General features: G+C 38.1%; 1 protein-coding gene and 1 long non-coding RNA gene across 5 annotated transcripts in view; one reads left to right on the top strand and one right to left on the bottom strand.

Annotated features, from left to right (window-relative positions):
- Nucleotides 1–16,553, bottom strand: part of LOC121891656 (gamma-aminobutyric acid receptor subunit gamma-3-like) — a 124,459-nt gene that overhangs the window by 82,654 nt on the left and 25,252 nt on the right. For all 4 annotated transcript variants that reach the window (XM_042404172.1, XM_042404173.1, XM_042404174.1 and 1 more), the window contains exon 3: nucleotides 14,227–14,294. In XM_042404172.1, the coding sequence (XP_042260106.1) occupies nucleotides 14,227–14,294 (68 nt within the window). The remainder of the gene's footprint in view (nucleotides 1–14,226; nucleotides 14,295–16,553) is intronic.
- LOC121891659 overlaps nucleotides 1–16,553 on the top strand; it is a 65,996-nt gene that overhangs the window by 36,773 nt on the left and 12,670 nt on the right. The gene's annotated exons all lie outside the window — the stretch shown is intronic.

Below are 16,553 nucleotides of genomic sequence, written 5' to 3'. Positions count from 1 at the left end.
CCTTTCAAAAGATCACAGTTATGTAATAAAAAAAAATACATCTTTAATTTTATTGCTAGTGTTGTCAGGCCACAGCGGTGTTTCATCCACCTCAGAGGACGTAATTAAGCAGAGTGAATGCCATTTGTTTTTTTCTGAATTAACTGGCGAGGCTGTCTTAATGCTGTCTTGGTGCAAAAGGCGAAGAACACCGACCTGCTGCACCGCAATCAGATAACCTTTTCTCATGAATTTTCAGGCTCACTCTCCCAGCACCTAAATGAGTCACATCACTGAAGGTCAAGCATGGAAAAAGCTATAAAAACACAAACCGGCACACGTACACTTTCACATGCACACCCACACGCTGAGACTACATTAAAAGGCACTTTAAAGTGATGTTTGACATCTGGAAAAAGCACAAATTCTCTGCTATACAAGAAGATAAAGAATTCTCAGCCTGAGCAGTTCCTGTGAATCATATCAAATGCACGTTGAGCACTGTTCAAGCTGTCACCTTCTACCCTGTTAAATCCAGTCAAAACTGAGCGGAGATGGCAGGCACTGTCTTCTCTGGTTGGCCTGGTGGAAATCAAAGCAATATCTACAATGGATGATCCTAAATTAATGTAAAAACTTTCTATTTCCCACAAAAAGCGACAAAATCAGATTCTGAAATGTTACAGAGCAAAATAATTTAAGGACCCTAACAGGAACTACTATATATTCAATGAATAAGTGGGCTCCAAGTGAGTGCACCATATTATAGTTCTTGTGGGTGTTGAGTATCATCAGACAAATACACAGACATCTTACTCATCTTGAAACTCCTTGTCATTGTCTCTTGAATTGATTTACAATCTGAGTGATGTTAAAATGATTACAGTGTCGGGGATCTTGAGGCAGACTGATTAAGAAGCTGTCTGCGCTTTGTTTAGCTTATTCAGGGCAGGTCCCGCTGATGTTTCTCATTTGGCATGTAGCTTTTATTGTAACATAATGAATGTACACGCACACAAAAAACATTGCTTTCAGTAATCAATGTGGACCTGAATCAACTTCTCTCTGTGCTCAGAGAGAAGTGCAACTACACAGATAAACCAATAATACATGAATCTATCTTACACAGCCAGACCACATTTATCATAAAGTTCACAGAAATCTAGCAAAAAAAAAACAATCAAAAAGGAACAAAGAAAGAGGAGGATAATCCTCTAATATGTGCAAAAACTTCTTACCAACTTTTTGTGATTTAATATTTCGTATTCCATTATTCAACATGCACAAGTGTGATGTGGAAACTTGAAGCCTCCAGTGCACAAACACTGAGAATTGACTATTTTAATGAAGTAGGAGACATCTTGTGTCCAACAGTTAAACTTTTAAAACTAAAAATATTTGCATATTTACAGATTTTGGATTTTTCTATGAGACAGAAGGAGTCACTGACATTTTAAGAATTTCTAATGAGGTAATTGCCCTTTTTTTGTGGAAAAAACATATCAAACAGATGCAATTTTTTTAAAATTTATAATCCTAAATGAGATTTCTCCTTGTTTTAGTGAAGTGAAGTGCAGACAAACATTAACTTCACATATCATATAGAAACACTTCTGTGTTCTTCTTTTTTCCCCTTTGTCAACTTTGAAAACTGACTGAAAAATCATCGGCAGTTTAACAAAAAACTACATCTCACATCTCGACAAACAAGCACAAAAGAAGGAGACTGTGCAGGAAAAGCCTACAAAAAGTTGCATCATTAGTAAATATGTGAACATTGCATCAGGAGTCCTGCTCATACAACCTCTGAATCAAGCTCCCATGCTGATTTTGGAATTTTTTGGAAACTTTTTCAGCACTGAGTGTGGAGCTCTTTCCCCTGGTTGCCGGCTGGCTATCACCACTAACAGCAGTGCCAGCGGGGAGCGGCACCCGTTGAGCTACAGTACTGTCACAAGTGGTCTTCCCCTGCTGTTCCACCTGTTCTATGCTTGCCTCCACTTTCTCATTTTCACTACTCGAGATTGTTTTATGATGCATTTTTATCACTCTGCTACCAAACCTAACTCAATAATTACATATTCTGAGACGTGACAGTCATGATGTCACACTGCACATAAGGTTGCTATGGTAAATGGGGGTGTTATTGGAGGAATTCAGACAGGATTTTGTATGTCAAAGTGGGGCTGTTGTAATTCTTGGTGGAACCTCATCCAGCCCCACCATTGCTTATGCAGCCTGGTAGGAGAAATCTAACAAAACTATCTGAAAAAGAGGTCAAACACTACAATTTTCCCTAGACAAACTATCTACTGGATTCAGAAAAGTACCTTAATCATCAAATATGTGCAATGTAAAAATAAAGATGTGAAAGGGACAAGTATGCAAGACATCTACTAAAATATTACTATAAATATGCATCTGTTGACACTATAAATCAAAGCTGCTTTATCAGTTGCTGCTTCTCATTCCCAGAAGAAATCCAACCAGACAAAGTGTGAACATTAGCAAATTCTGATGTATGTTTTTCACAGTTTCATGATAAAATATGCCTATTAGTAGGCCTTTGGAGCCATTGGAGTGTCTTGAAATTCCCAAAACACTGGCACAAAAGTTAGTTTTGAAAGCCACGGATCTCAATATCCTGCCAACAAGAGCCACTGATATTAGGCTAATTAACAATCTTATCAGTCAACTCGGATGGTTAGACACTTCACTTTACTACCCTCGAACTGTTCTGCTTACATTTTTGTAATCTGTTACATCTAATTTTGTCATTGCTGTTATTTTCTCAGGAAAAAAACAACATAAATCTTATAGGGATTTCCTGAATAAATCAAATAACCCTGATATTAAAAATATCTGTACCATGAAATAAAACAGTCTTTAACACTGCTAAATAGCCCATAACAGATTTATAAACATTATCAGCAGTGCATAAAGCAAAAATGAGCACAGAATATTGAACAGAAATGAAAGGAGCAGCAGACGGAGGGAAACACAATGTCCCTTTTTAAAGAATCTCTTCTGAAGAGGGTCGGCGCCTTTGATGTACGTTTCCCACATGTGTGTGCGCGTTAACACATAATAGATAGATAGATAGACAAAATAGATAGATTGATAGATGTTTGGATGGAAGTGTGTGTGTGTATATCTGCGTCTGCTGTGTGTGTGTGTGTTTGTGTTCCTTGTAAGTTAAATGTTCTTGCTACAAAAATAGCTTCCACTTCTGTTCAGAGTGGAGGGTCAGGATGTCCTTCAATTTTTATGGACTCAATTATTCAGTGAGTCTGTCCCTTGTTTGAGGTTGTACCAAGGGTGCACCCTTTCTTTCATTCTGGTTTAAGTGCATATACTACAGATTGAGTCTGTTTGTCTGGAAACCTAAATTAGCGGGGATGAATAAAACAAGAATAAACACCAGAATCCCTGACTCAAGAGTCCAGCGTGTACTTGTTTATTTTTTTTTTTTCCCCTAGCTGTTCTCAGACTCTCCTATTCTTATTTACACCCATGGAAAGTTTTTCAGCTGGTTTATGATTAGCATTCTTTGGCAGTCTGTGAAATGTATTCCAAAGCAGCATTAAAGCAAGCTTTTATGCAAAAAAGCACACCTGTTTTTATCAGCCTTAATCACATAAGTGGAGCTGCAGGATACTGTACTGTAGAACGTCCTATCAACTCTGATTGGGATGCCAGGAATTCAAACTATCTTCCAAAATTAGATCCAAGAAACTTCTCCGCTTCTGGAGGAAGTGAAAACTTAAGAGCAGATGTGGAAGAAGTATTCAGATATTACTTCAGTAAAAGTAACAATACAATAATTTAAAAATACTCCAAGTCCTGCATGAAAAATCCTGCTACAGTAAAAGTACATAAGTATTATGAGCTTGATGGAGTTAAAGTATTGCAGTAAAAGTAGTGGTGATATATTATTATATATGACAACATAAGCATCAGTGATAGAGCAGCATGTAACTGTTGTAGCTGCTAGAAGTGGAGCTAGTTTCAACTACTTTATATACAGTTTAGTCAAGTGGTGCCCAACCTAGGGGTCAGGCCCCTCCAAAGGGTCACCAGATAAATCTGAGGAGTCGTGAGATGATTAATGGGAGAGGAAAGAAGAAAAAACAAAGTTCTGATACACAAATCTGTTCTCAGCTTTTGGACTTTTTCTCTAATTGTTGATTTTTAGTGAAAAATCGATCATTTGAACATTTATTGAAATGTGTGAGAAGTTTAGAGGGAAAAATCACTATTTGCTGAAATGTGACCCCGACTACACACTGCTTTTTGTAAGACATCAAAAGCCAAAAAGGTTGGAAACCACTGGTTTCATCTTTAACAATGACTATGTTTGAAGTTTTTGCCCTTATTCTGAAAAAGACAATATTCCCACTAAGCTGTTTACATGGCTAATGAAAATGAATATTCCACTAATATTCCCGTTTACATGCAGAGGGTCTTCAGGGTTTCCCTCTGCTCCAGTGGGAACGGGAATCACAAGATCTCCGCAGGCAGTGAAGAAAACCAGTGAGGTAGAAAACATTAGTGAGCTGCTGCCTGATATTTATAAGTGATATTGATATGACTGATATTATTAATTTATAGTTACAGGTACATCCAGTATCGAGGTTGTCCCATGATATTTGCTATACTGCTGAGTGTTTTTGGTGCATCACACCAAGTTGTCACCGCCAGTCCACGGCTGCATGTCAGGATAATAACCAATCCCCTCCATCCCCGTTGTGAAGAAGACTCGCTCTATTTTTCCAGCCCACCCTGAACAGCTCTTCACTCTCCTTTCACTCCTCTCCTCGGTCTGCCTTCCTCCTCCAGCATATGTCATTTTGCCTGTGCAGGGGAAAACAGTCAAACTGCGGTAAAACCCCAATTGAGACGCATATTCCGAATGTGCTGTATACATGTCCAAATACTGGCATATCCCACATGTCTTAATCAGAAAATGCTACATTCAGATTAAGTAATTAAAGCTGTCAAATAAATGCAGTGGAGTAGAAAGTATGATATTTTCCTCTGAAATATAGTAGATAGATAACACTTTTTATCTAGCAGGGATTTCATATTTCAAAAAGGCTTTTTTTCCGAGAAAAAAAACTACATTTTGCAACATTAAGAAAGAAAGAAATGACAACAATTAATAGAAAAGACCTGTTTTTGTACCGCTGTTGTCCCACAATAGAGGCAATTAAAAATAATTACAGTGTTGATTGCTTGTCACCGTTTGCAGAAAAAAAGTGTAAACAGAATAAAAATGCGGCGTGAGCTGACAGCACTCGATGGCAGCAAATTAAAGCCACGGCTGTGCTGTATTGCCGTGACCTGCCCGTGTTTTGGGTCAGTAATGACATCTTCAAAATGTGCACACTGACTAATAGATGTTCTGTGCCAAGAAGACTGAAGGCTGCGCTCAATTGATGGCGTGCCAATCAGAATAATAATCTCTATCCCTGAATCACTGTCGCTGTCTTTTGTCTTTCCTTTTCTTTTAATTATGGAATGATAAATGTGTTCATTGTCGATATGTCAGAGACTCAAGTGTCGGCTAATTTGGTTGGCTCCTCTTTGCGAAGGACGACCTTGATCTCAGGATGAGTCAGGATTCAATAAATTACTTTTTGCCTTCATCAGCAGAGCTTCCACCTACAAAATGTTAAAAGTAGAACAAAACAAAACAAAACAAAACAAAAAAAAAGATCTCGATAAGCAGAAGTGATCAGAGAAGGTTGAAGAGAAGCAGGGAAAAAAAAGGGCTTGGAATCACTCACACAGAACTTGTACTTCAGTGGGTTTATCGGTCCAGACAATAAAAAGCACAAAGGAAAGCTGTTCACACTCACACAAATGCATATATACACACTGACAGAGCGTGTGTGGAGAGACAGCTTTTTTTGTCTTGGATTGTAAAATCACACAACCCAGACAGACACACACACACACACAAACACATAGCTGCTTTGAAATATTGCATCTGTCAGACAGGGACGTTTTCGGTTGGCTCAGGATGACGTCTCTTCAAAGATTATTCATGTAAACACATTTATGCGGACTAATGTAGATCGCTGTCTGCACCGAATGGATCAATCCCTTTCCACTCACCAGAGATGTAGTCGGACTGACATGTTAGGAGGAAGACAGAAGAAACACGCATGATGCATTTTTTTTTTTTTTTTTTGGTTCATTTCTGGCTTGAGTTTGAGTTTTGCTCATTTGCACAGGTTAAAATCAAACAAATGACAAATAACGCTAACAAATCGTTCAAAATCTAAGTTTTTGGCATACAAATGCTGTGTCATGGAAACCATATTTCTGCAGTTTACGTAATAAAACATTATGATTGAAATATTGTATGAATAAACTTGTTATGATTGTTATCTTTATAAGAAATCATAGTGATGTATAAAGAACAGAGTTGGAATTTATATATAGAATAAATACAGAATATAGAATACAGAAGGTATACAGAGGTTATAAAAATGTCAGACAATACAAGTGGCTTTTTAAAAGCTTTTTAAAACGTGGCACTGACTTGGCAGATCTAATACTCTAGTAAAGAGTAATCACCAAAAATTTGAAGGGGATCTCCATTTGAGACAGAAATATTGGAGGCTAAAGTAGTATCAGTATTTACAAAAATGAATTAAACCTTTGAGCTATTTCATAAGGATTAAAAAAATGATTCCTACAATTGAAAAAAGCTTAAGTATCTAAGCTTAACTATTATATTTTCATTTATTTCTATTCACAAATATATTTAGATTAATTCGTTTTTTTTTTGTTATACTGTGCATACAGCATGGATTGTAAAGACATTGTACTGAACCAAGTGACACTTAAATGAACTGCCAAGTGAACTTCAAACTGTCCATCAAGTCTTTCATAAGCCTTCATTACACTCATTTACAATCAAAATTAGGGCACCACATTCTGCTTAATAAGTCTGGTCGTCTACTTGCATTTAGATGAGCTTTGTGTCAGGTGTGTGTCCCCGCATATAGTCTGTTTTTTTTTCCAACACTGCTCTTCATTTACGTCATCAGCTGTGGCCTTCAATAGCCAGTTGTTTCACCTTTGAGAAGAGGGTCATAGCACATCCGTACATCATTACACCCCTAATTTGCTACTGGAGTGGAGTACTAAATAAAGCATTGACATGGGATCTAGATAGTAAGATGATGACCAATCAAGCCTCAAGCGATTTCCAGTAAAAGTGTATCTATATAAATAGATATAGTACGCTGTGAATGTGATAAAAAAGCTGATTTCCGATACAACTGCCACACGACCGCAAATAGCAGGCCGACACTTCCTCGTAGGTGATAATGATCTGCTTTGACACTTCAGTCAGATGTTAGCAGTGAAGAGCCTTCACTGATGTTTAAAGGAAGTATTATTTTCGTCTTTGGCTGATGGCAAATGTCCAGTGTGGCAGTGGAGCTAATAGATGTCTGTTCCAATCTAACCTGGTCTCTGCAAAACATTCACTACTACAGTATTCCATGTGTTTTCGACACTCGCTACTGGCAATTAAAGCATAAATGACATTTTTATGGCAACTCAGCAGGCAATGATGAGTTAAAGCACAAGAGGGTACATGTTGGCATTTTCCATATTTAAAGGACAAGGCTGGCAATAATCTATATTTCTCTTATTTGCAACAAATCCCATGAAATAACCAACAATATATGAGTCTGCATGTCGATAATTTTCAACTTCTCTAGCCTGTCTGTGGAACTCAGCCCAAAGTCAATTGCCTCCTACTAATGATGTAAAATTTTAAAAGCAGTTCATGTACATACACTTTAATCTTAAAAAAAAAAACACTCAGCAATTTTCTAAAACAGCCAGTTACTGTAGTTTTTTACATAGACTGAATATAAAGTTGGATGCAGCGAGGTGTAACATCACCCATCGTTTGCATTGAAGCAAGTTTGAAGCCCAGAGTTGCAGTTTATGGTCGGCGCCATCTTTTCCGTTTGGAGCCAGGACCTTCCAAATAGGGAGTGCAGGGTGTTGCCACATTAGGTCATTGAGCTAAATTGTTCTAACACTGAAGGTATGTAATCAAGTAACATTCAACTTGCCAATATATTGCAACAATAGTCCAACTCAGTGAAAATCCCAGAGTCGAGCAGGTGAGCCAACTGTCAGTCACAGCTGTCAATCAACGCCCACACAGCAGACATCAAAGCTACTATAAGTGTTCATCTCATTAACAAAGCAATACTTTCCAAAATGACCATCAGCACACAAACGTAGTGATTGAGACCATTATTATTTGTTATCCAAAAAAATTATTGATTTAGTAATCTAGAGAAGTTGAATGGGGGTCAACTGGAGCGAGGGTTTTTTTTGAAGCCAGCAAATGTTCTAGAAAGTGTTACTCAAATGGGAGGAAATAGTGTATTTGGTGGACTACTATCAAAAAAATGCAAAATTTAAACAAAACCTTGCCTATGAATGCAATAACATTTCCCTCAAAACACATTTGGTAAAGCAAATGAGTAGTATATAAAGGTATGTGTGGACTGTGGGACGATATGTAGATTTCAAGACTTGAGCAGAAGTTAACATTCTACAATTACACACAAATTGCTAGAACTGAAACTACCAGTCAGTTAATTAAAAAAAGATAATTCATTTTTTAACTCATGTATAAAGCAAGTATTTTCTCCATTTCTGTCTTTGATATGATTATAAGCTGAATATCTTTGGGATTTTGGACTTTGTTGGTTGGAACAAAATAAGACATTTGAAGATGTCATCTTGGGGATTGTGAAACTGTGATGTAGGACATTTTTCACTATTTTCTAATGTTACAGTCTAAGAAATGATCAAAAAAGTAATCAATAGATTCATCAATAACAAAAATAATTGTTAGATGCGACTTCAGAAATCACACATGGTAGTTTTAAGACTGATTCTGATATTTTCTTAGACTCAATATGTTGAAAGTATTTGGGCAAGAAAGTATGGAGAGGGCTTCGCAGCAGCACACATTCTTTTCTTTGTCATGCTTGTCTCAAGGCTTGACCATCTTTAATGTGTCTCCTCCATTTCATTTCTCAAGTGGGTTCAGTATTGGTGATATCAATAGGGATTCATCACTTCTGCTTGGTTTCACATACTCAGTCTATTTCATGGACAGAGCAGGTGGTCCTCATAATTTCTACGCTTGGTGGATACACATTGGCATGGACAATAATCAAGCAGCAAATTCAGGACGCCACCCACTCACTGGCTCAGGCATAGACGACAAGAACACAGTGTCGATGTCAAAGTGCGTCCATCTTTGTCAGTTAATTTACTGGCGGTGTTATCCGACCCTCCCAGCACCAGCTATAAAAGCCCAGCACTTTCACTCAACTTTAATGCCGCTAATGCTGTTTAATCACTCAACCATTCATCACAGTATGCCCTAAATTACTATCAGCTTCATTTGGCATTGCATCATCCCAGCCAGTGCCCATTACCATTGGCGCAAATGAGGAAAGATAATGTGTTTTGTTCAAATGCAGATGAGAAGCTTCCTGGAGTTTGGTTACTGACCATGTCGTATAGCACTAGAGACAGTTGTTGTGAGTGTGTGTGAGATCAATATAGATCATACATCTAACACACCCTAGGGATTTGACCTGATTTTTACGTGGAAGTCACACACACATGCACACACACACTCAGAGATACACACACATGAAGTTCAAAAAGAGCAAGCGTGCTAAATGGACGTCTCAGGATACATGATGAATTGGACTCAAGCAAGAGGAAGAGTGCAGGTCCAGCGTGTGCAGTGTGGTGTGAATAGAAAAAAAAACAAGTCCAGGCCACACTGAGGAAATCAGTTGTTTTGTGTGTCTCTTTGTTCTGTCTCTGACTGTGTAACATTTCCAGAGAGTAATGGATAAAAGGGGGAAGAAACGGCGAGGTGGAGAGAGAGGGGCAGAAACGGACATAAAAGAGTTGCGACTTTGCATTAATTCCTGTCCAGTCAACCCTAGGGGCAGACGGAGATTCACATTCCAGTGACCAGCGTCCATCGGCCCTGACAGGGTCAGGCCAATCAGCGCTTACACAGAGAAAAATCACTGGAATGTCACAGCGGGATTCTGCTCTCTACTGAAACAAAGTTTGGGTTCCCATGGTGAGACCAGTCCAACCATGACCCACTGACCCACTACAAGCTGCAGGAGTTTTTAATTCACAACAACAACAACTATATTACTCTTGATTGTGTGTGTGTGTGTGTGTGTGTGTCAGTCTTTAAAAAATTATATTTTAACACTGACAAAGAGTCTACATGATTTGTAAAGATGGACATTTGCAGTATTACAGAGTACAAAGTAAAATTATGAGATTTTCTCATTTAGTAGATGCTAGAATAAACATAATTTGCATAGCTAGTAGCAGTTATAAATAGAAATAAGGACATCCTGGAACAGCAAGACTCTGTCAGCAGTTTCAAAGGGTTTGAATTTAGATGAGGGGACAAATTTAAGTGCTAGATTTGTTAGCCATGCTAGCAGTGGGGCTCTAGGGCTGGCAATGTTGGTCTATTGATCCACCACTTTGGTTGAGACTGAAACATCTCAACAACTATTAGATGTACTGCCATGAACACCATCAGCAGGTTCACATTTGTGGCTTAGATGCAAAAGATGCATGTAATTGCAAGAGTTATGTTATATAAGTACTTGCACCTGCTCTATATATTTTTCTTTTTTGTGAGTAGTAGATACAATAGTAGCTATTGTGCCTCGTTTTAATTCAGTGTTACAGCAAGGATTTGTATGGTTTAGCAATGAGGAAAAATGTTTTGTAGGTTGATGACCAGAGAACATAAAATCATTCAGAAAATTTTGCATCTTCCGCACCACATGACCTTGAGTTCCTTGGCCTCACTGATACTCCCTTTTCTGGTTGCAGTGTTCTTTTGCCGATAGGGGGCAATTTGTTAAAACTGGGTACTGTAACTCCAACCATTAACTGTCAATAAAGGTGCACCCCAAGGCTCAGTGCAGGGACCCCTACTTTTCATCATCTACATGCATCCTTTGGGTCACATAATCAGATGTCATGGTTGTACTTGTCATTTTTACACCAATGATACACAACTGTACCACCCACCTTCCTCCTCTGTCACCAATCAACAGCCTATGCTCAACCTTTACACGAACAAAACAGTCCATGTTGTGGTATCCAAGAAGACTGCTCTATCAGAGCTACTTCTAAAGCTTCTGAAATTTCTTAAGCTAAAATGCTTCACCAAATCTGCTTTCTTCTGCCTGATGAACATCCCCAAACTGCATCTATGTCTCTGTAGCAGAGACCCGCATCAATACTTTTGACACATTTTACCTGGATTACTGTAATGGAGTAATTGGGCTGCCCAATAAAGCCCTGGATGGATTCCAGTATGTCAGAAGTCCCTGGTAAAAATCCCTGATAGCACATCAACCCAAATTACAAATTGGTTTATCATTTGTTGATGCTAATGAAAATCTGCCTTATGTAAAAGCAATAACATACTTGAGATTGTGCTTTTTAAAAAAAATGCAATTGCTGTTCCTGAAACTCACTCTTAATTTGCATGCTTGTTATTGCGGAGCACCAATGCTAAGTACAATATATAAAGAAGCACTATGGCCCATTTGCTTAATTATTACAAAGCTTTGTTGAGCACTCAATTCTAATTGGCCAGTAAAAGGTAATCTGATCTATTTGTTCAGACTTTTCTTTCACATTTAGCCACAAGCATTTGGTCTGTTTTGTTGATTTCTCTTCAAATTACCTCACCAGATAAAATGTTGTTCACCGGTGCAGGCAGGCCTGCTTTTCCATGCAAGCTCAGTGGTTTTAGTTAGTAATGAAAGCATTTTAGTGGTTTTATCTTTAGTGTCAATTGATTGATGTCCTTTGTAAGCAGCCATGTAATAAGCAGGATTCAGCAGGAAGGAAGTCATCATAGTAAAATAAGCAGTGTTATCAAGAGCCTTCCATTTAATTGCTGAATCACCCTGCAGGGGCTTCATTTGTAATAATGACCAGTTGGCTACACATTATTCTTTTATTGTGCAAATCACAACATACATAAGCAACACCTGTGCAATGTAATGCAATCAAATGCAATAGCTCTGCAACAGAATAAACCTTTGTTACACTTCAATTTTCTTTTGTAGTGTGTGAATCCATGCCTCATGTAAAAGGATGTGACCATAGGGTTCAAAGTATTTACTAAAGTGACTGTGCATCTCCTGCTGGCTCCCCAGAGTCCAGAGTACAAAAACAACTTAATGAACTATGAGTTCAACTACCTAATTGCACTTCCTAAATGGCTTCTGCAAAATGGCTGCATAGTAATGCTCTGGCACAAAATGAATAGGGTCAATTTAGGACAACAGTACTGTGTACAGTTGCACTCATTTAAAATGTAGTGCACCACGCCAAACCTTTATCTGAATTCAGATATACAATATGACTATGCCACTGTAAACAAGCTTGCTTTCTCACTTGCCTGTAGATGTAAAAGAATAGGTTCACAGTTTTTCAAGTCTTAAAAATGATCATTAAAATAGGTTTTTCTTGCTGTAATCATTCCTCCCATTCATACTGACCATTAGAGGATCCCCTCCAAATGCTCTAACAATCTAAGTGATGAGGGACAAAATCCACAGCCTTCATTTTGAGCTCAAAATGTATTTAAATGTTGATCTGAAGATAATATGAGGTGTCAGCCGTCTGAGTTAGTCAAATCAAGTGGATATCTTCAACAGTTACAGTCTTATTAGTAAAATATTGTACCTTGTAATAAGATCATAATGAAAAGAGGGAATTTGGCACTAAAGGGACAGTAACTTTGAAAGATATTGACTTGATTTGACTAATTTGGACAGCTGAGGCTTCATATTAGCTTCAATTAAACTTTTAAATACATTTTTGCACAGAAGGAGGACTGTGGATTTTGTCCCGCATCACTTACATTGAAAGGGCATTATGAAGGGATCTTTTAATGATCAGTATGAACAGGAGGAATAATTACAGTGAGGAAAATGTGTCACTGTTAATTTGGGCACCTGACTATTGTTTTACTTGAAAACTTGTGAACTTATCCTGCATCATTTTTATAGACTAAGTTCATTTGTTCTAGGAAAAAAGCAGTAAAGACATGCACAACATAATGTACAGGAATAACATTGTGGTCACTGAAACAATTTAGGTTCTGTGTAATCTAATTCTGAATAGGCAGATCTAATCTTAAATAATATACGTTGCAGGCTAGTGCTAAATTGCTTTTTTGTCTGGAAATATTTAATGTTGCCTGGCAACAGCCACAACTCAACATCTGGTAAGTTCCAAGATGAAATGCTTTATTATAATGTGTATGATGTGCATTTTGTTCTGCCGTAGAGAGTTTGAGAGAAATATTTCAAGCTGAAAAATAAATATAATATTTGAATGTATTGACAGCAATTGAACAGGGCCTTTGATTTGAACATAATGAAAGGCTGTATCCACTTAATCTACCACACTTCATTCAAGGCCAAACAACAGACTGTTTATGCTTTTATTTGTCTGAGAAGTAGCTATTTTTCTCATTACCGCTCATCAAACTTTCGGTTTCAACATTTCAGATGTTTTATGGCATCTGATCAGGGCCTTCTTAATGAAACATGCATCTATCAATGCGCTGGTCTTTTTCCAAAACCATTTTTGCCTTCTTGCCTATTAGTAAGAACTAATAGGCACTTCCATGGCGGTGCAAAAGATCCACTTACTAAATAAAGCAAAAAACACAAAGCAGGAAGAAAACTGGCAGAATGTAACATTTTAAAGTAAGCTGGAGCCAGAGAGGAGGTGCTCTCCTCTCCACAGACAGACAAACTGCTGTCTAACTCGATAGCAGAGAGCTTTCACAGCAGAATCTCTATGGCTCTTCTGGGTTTTTAAACTCACTCATTTGCTTAATCCGAGCTGATCCACAGGACATGAACAAAGCATCTACACCTATCTTTCCAGGCTTCCTCTGCCACAGAAACAGCTGTGGTTGATCTCAAGCAGCCCACATGACCTCCAAATACAATGTGAGAAATGGCAGCATTCATGTATGATGATACTAATGTCAGACACCGGACAATGTGTGTATGGAGGAGGGGAAGGAGGGGAGCAGAGGGAGACATATAAACAGGGAGAGAGTGGAAGACAAAGAAGAGGAGAAATCTTTTAACTCACCATATCGATGGATGACACAGGCCCAATGCTGTTGACATATATGCCCACATCAATGACTGTTGGTTTCACTGCAAGAGCCAGAAGGTAGAAGAGTGAGTGATGACAGCTGCATATATTGTAGGTGGTACATGTGTGAGATTTATACATGCAATCATTCTGTTTTATCTGTCATTTGTCAGTGTTTTCAGCCAGCAGTTACATGTGACTGATCCTGAGCAGGTGTCCATAGCCAAAAATCAAATCAAGTTTAAAACAATGGTGATCATCACTCACAGTGTCACCTTGACGATTAAAATAATCTATTTCCTCTTCGATGAAGGCATCCATTTATCCATCCAGAGAAGAAAGATTTACACTTTAGAGATCAGAAAAGCTTCACCGTGCTTCCTGGAGCAGTTACCTTGTTACCATGGCAATTAATAGTATTTCCAGTCAGCATGTAGGATCTTAGCTAACTTTGCTTGGCAACAACATTCAGTTTGGTTCTAGGGAGCAAAAACTGAGGCATCAGAAATATGGAACAGTACCAGACCTAAATGCTCTAACAAAATATAATTTCATTAAGTATAGTTTCATTTAAAGAAAAAAAAAAAGAGAGACAGAACCTGCATCAGACAACATAGCCGATGTGAAGGTGCTTGTAGGAAGTGCCAGAGAATGATTGATGTTATTGAACAAACATTTCATTAAAAATTTATATCACAGGTTTCATGTATCACTCTGGCTGTATGTGTTTAAAATTCGACTAAAAACTCCAAACTGCAACTCCATGCCCTGTTACCACTGCCCTGTTGTCTGTAAAAAAGTATATATTTTCTCTGAATACACATATACTGTAAGCATATGTAAGCACTGTAAGTCTTCATATGGGCACAAAGGGAGATGTAGAATAATTATAAAAGCAGCAATCCTGCTAAAGCTGCCAAAGGAAAACCTTATAACAGCTACATCTAGTCTTTAACAACATGCTGAATCTTTTAGCACACAATGCTTCTGGCATCTGGATGGCACCACTAGCAGCTCCAGAAAAGAGGGCTCTTTATAGGGTACAACCAAGCAGATAACATGTACTGTTCCAGAAAATGTACATTTTAATTTATCAATCATTTCTGCATTGATGAGAAATGCCTAAATGACTTCCCTGGTCAATTAGCCATTAAATGTTCCAAAAAGTGAATACGGAACAAGCTGTCATGATTTCATTCAGTGCAATGAAACAAGCTTGAAAATATTTTCCCATTCTTCTCTCTGATGCTCTCACTCTTTACGTCACAGGACACTAACTACAGCTATTCACTTGTGCGATGGTACAAAGACCGGACACACATAGACCTTTCTCTCTCCCTCACACACAAACACAATTTTCTCCCTTTTGAGTGCTATTGAATACAACAAGTACAGAGCCTTTTTCAGACAACAGTGTAAATGTATGTTGAGTTGTTTTGGTTACAACACACATTATGAGGTTAAGCACAGTGCATGTGTGAGAGCTTTTATGCTTCACAATATGGTATAATAGCTGGTTTGAATGTGAAGGACTGTGACCAGCAGATCAGACGTGTCTGGAATGAAGTGAGGAGGGCAAGTTGCCATTTACTGTCATTTTCTGTGCCAAAGGTTAGAAATTGTTCCGAGTGGTTTGTTGTCAAAACTCTCTGCGGGAAGTATAAGTGGATTCTTTTTGACAATGGCCAAAAATACCTCAAGGGTGTTGTGTGATATACAGTACATAAGATATTTTACAGATCCACTCGCAGCACCGTTGTGAATTTTTAAAGACTGGGAACGAGGCTTCAGCACATTGTCATGAGTGACTGCCTTTGCCTCTTTTATCTGCACTGTACAATTAAATTATTAAGCATTACACTGAAGCGTTGTTGCTGCCTTGTTTTTATTAGATGTCAGTACAGCCTCGATGTAGCACAGATCGCATTAACTTCAAAACCCGCAAAATTATGTTCAACTTCGCCCGTTTATACCCTTCCTTCCCTGAAGAAAAAGCGTGCTTAACCCCCGACATTGATCAGTCGAGCTGCTTGCTATCCAACAAGGAGAGTCTGTTGTTTTACAGAGTGGCTTCCAGGTGTGAAAAGAACAGGCGGCAGAATGAATATGAAGTAGGTTGATGTTGACAAAGTTTTCAGATAAATCTTCCAGGCACAAATATGGGTTGATAAAAAAGGTGAAGATAGCTAACAATAACAGAAATAGACTGTAATTGGTAGCTATTAAGGTTCTTATTAGGATATCTACAGACAGCAGCGTTATAAATTAAGAACACTAAACAGATGGTAGTTTGCATGTAATCTAATAATGTGAGTTGTCAC

Source organism: Thunnus maccoyii, chromosome 24 (assembly GCF_910596095.1).
Source record: "Thunnus maccoyii chromosome 24, fThuMac1.1, whole genome shotgun sequence".
Lineage (NCBI taxonomy): Eukaryota > Metazoa > Chordata > Actinopteri > Scombriformes > Scombridae > Thunnus > Thunnus maccoyii.
Note: the sequence above shows the minus strand (reverse complement) of the source record. Positions and strands in the feature narration are given on the sequence as shown.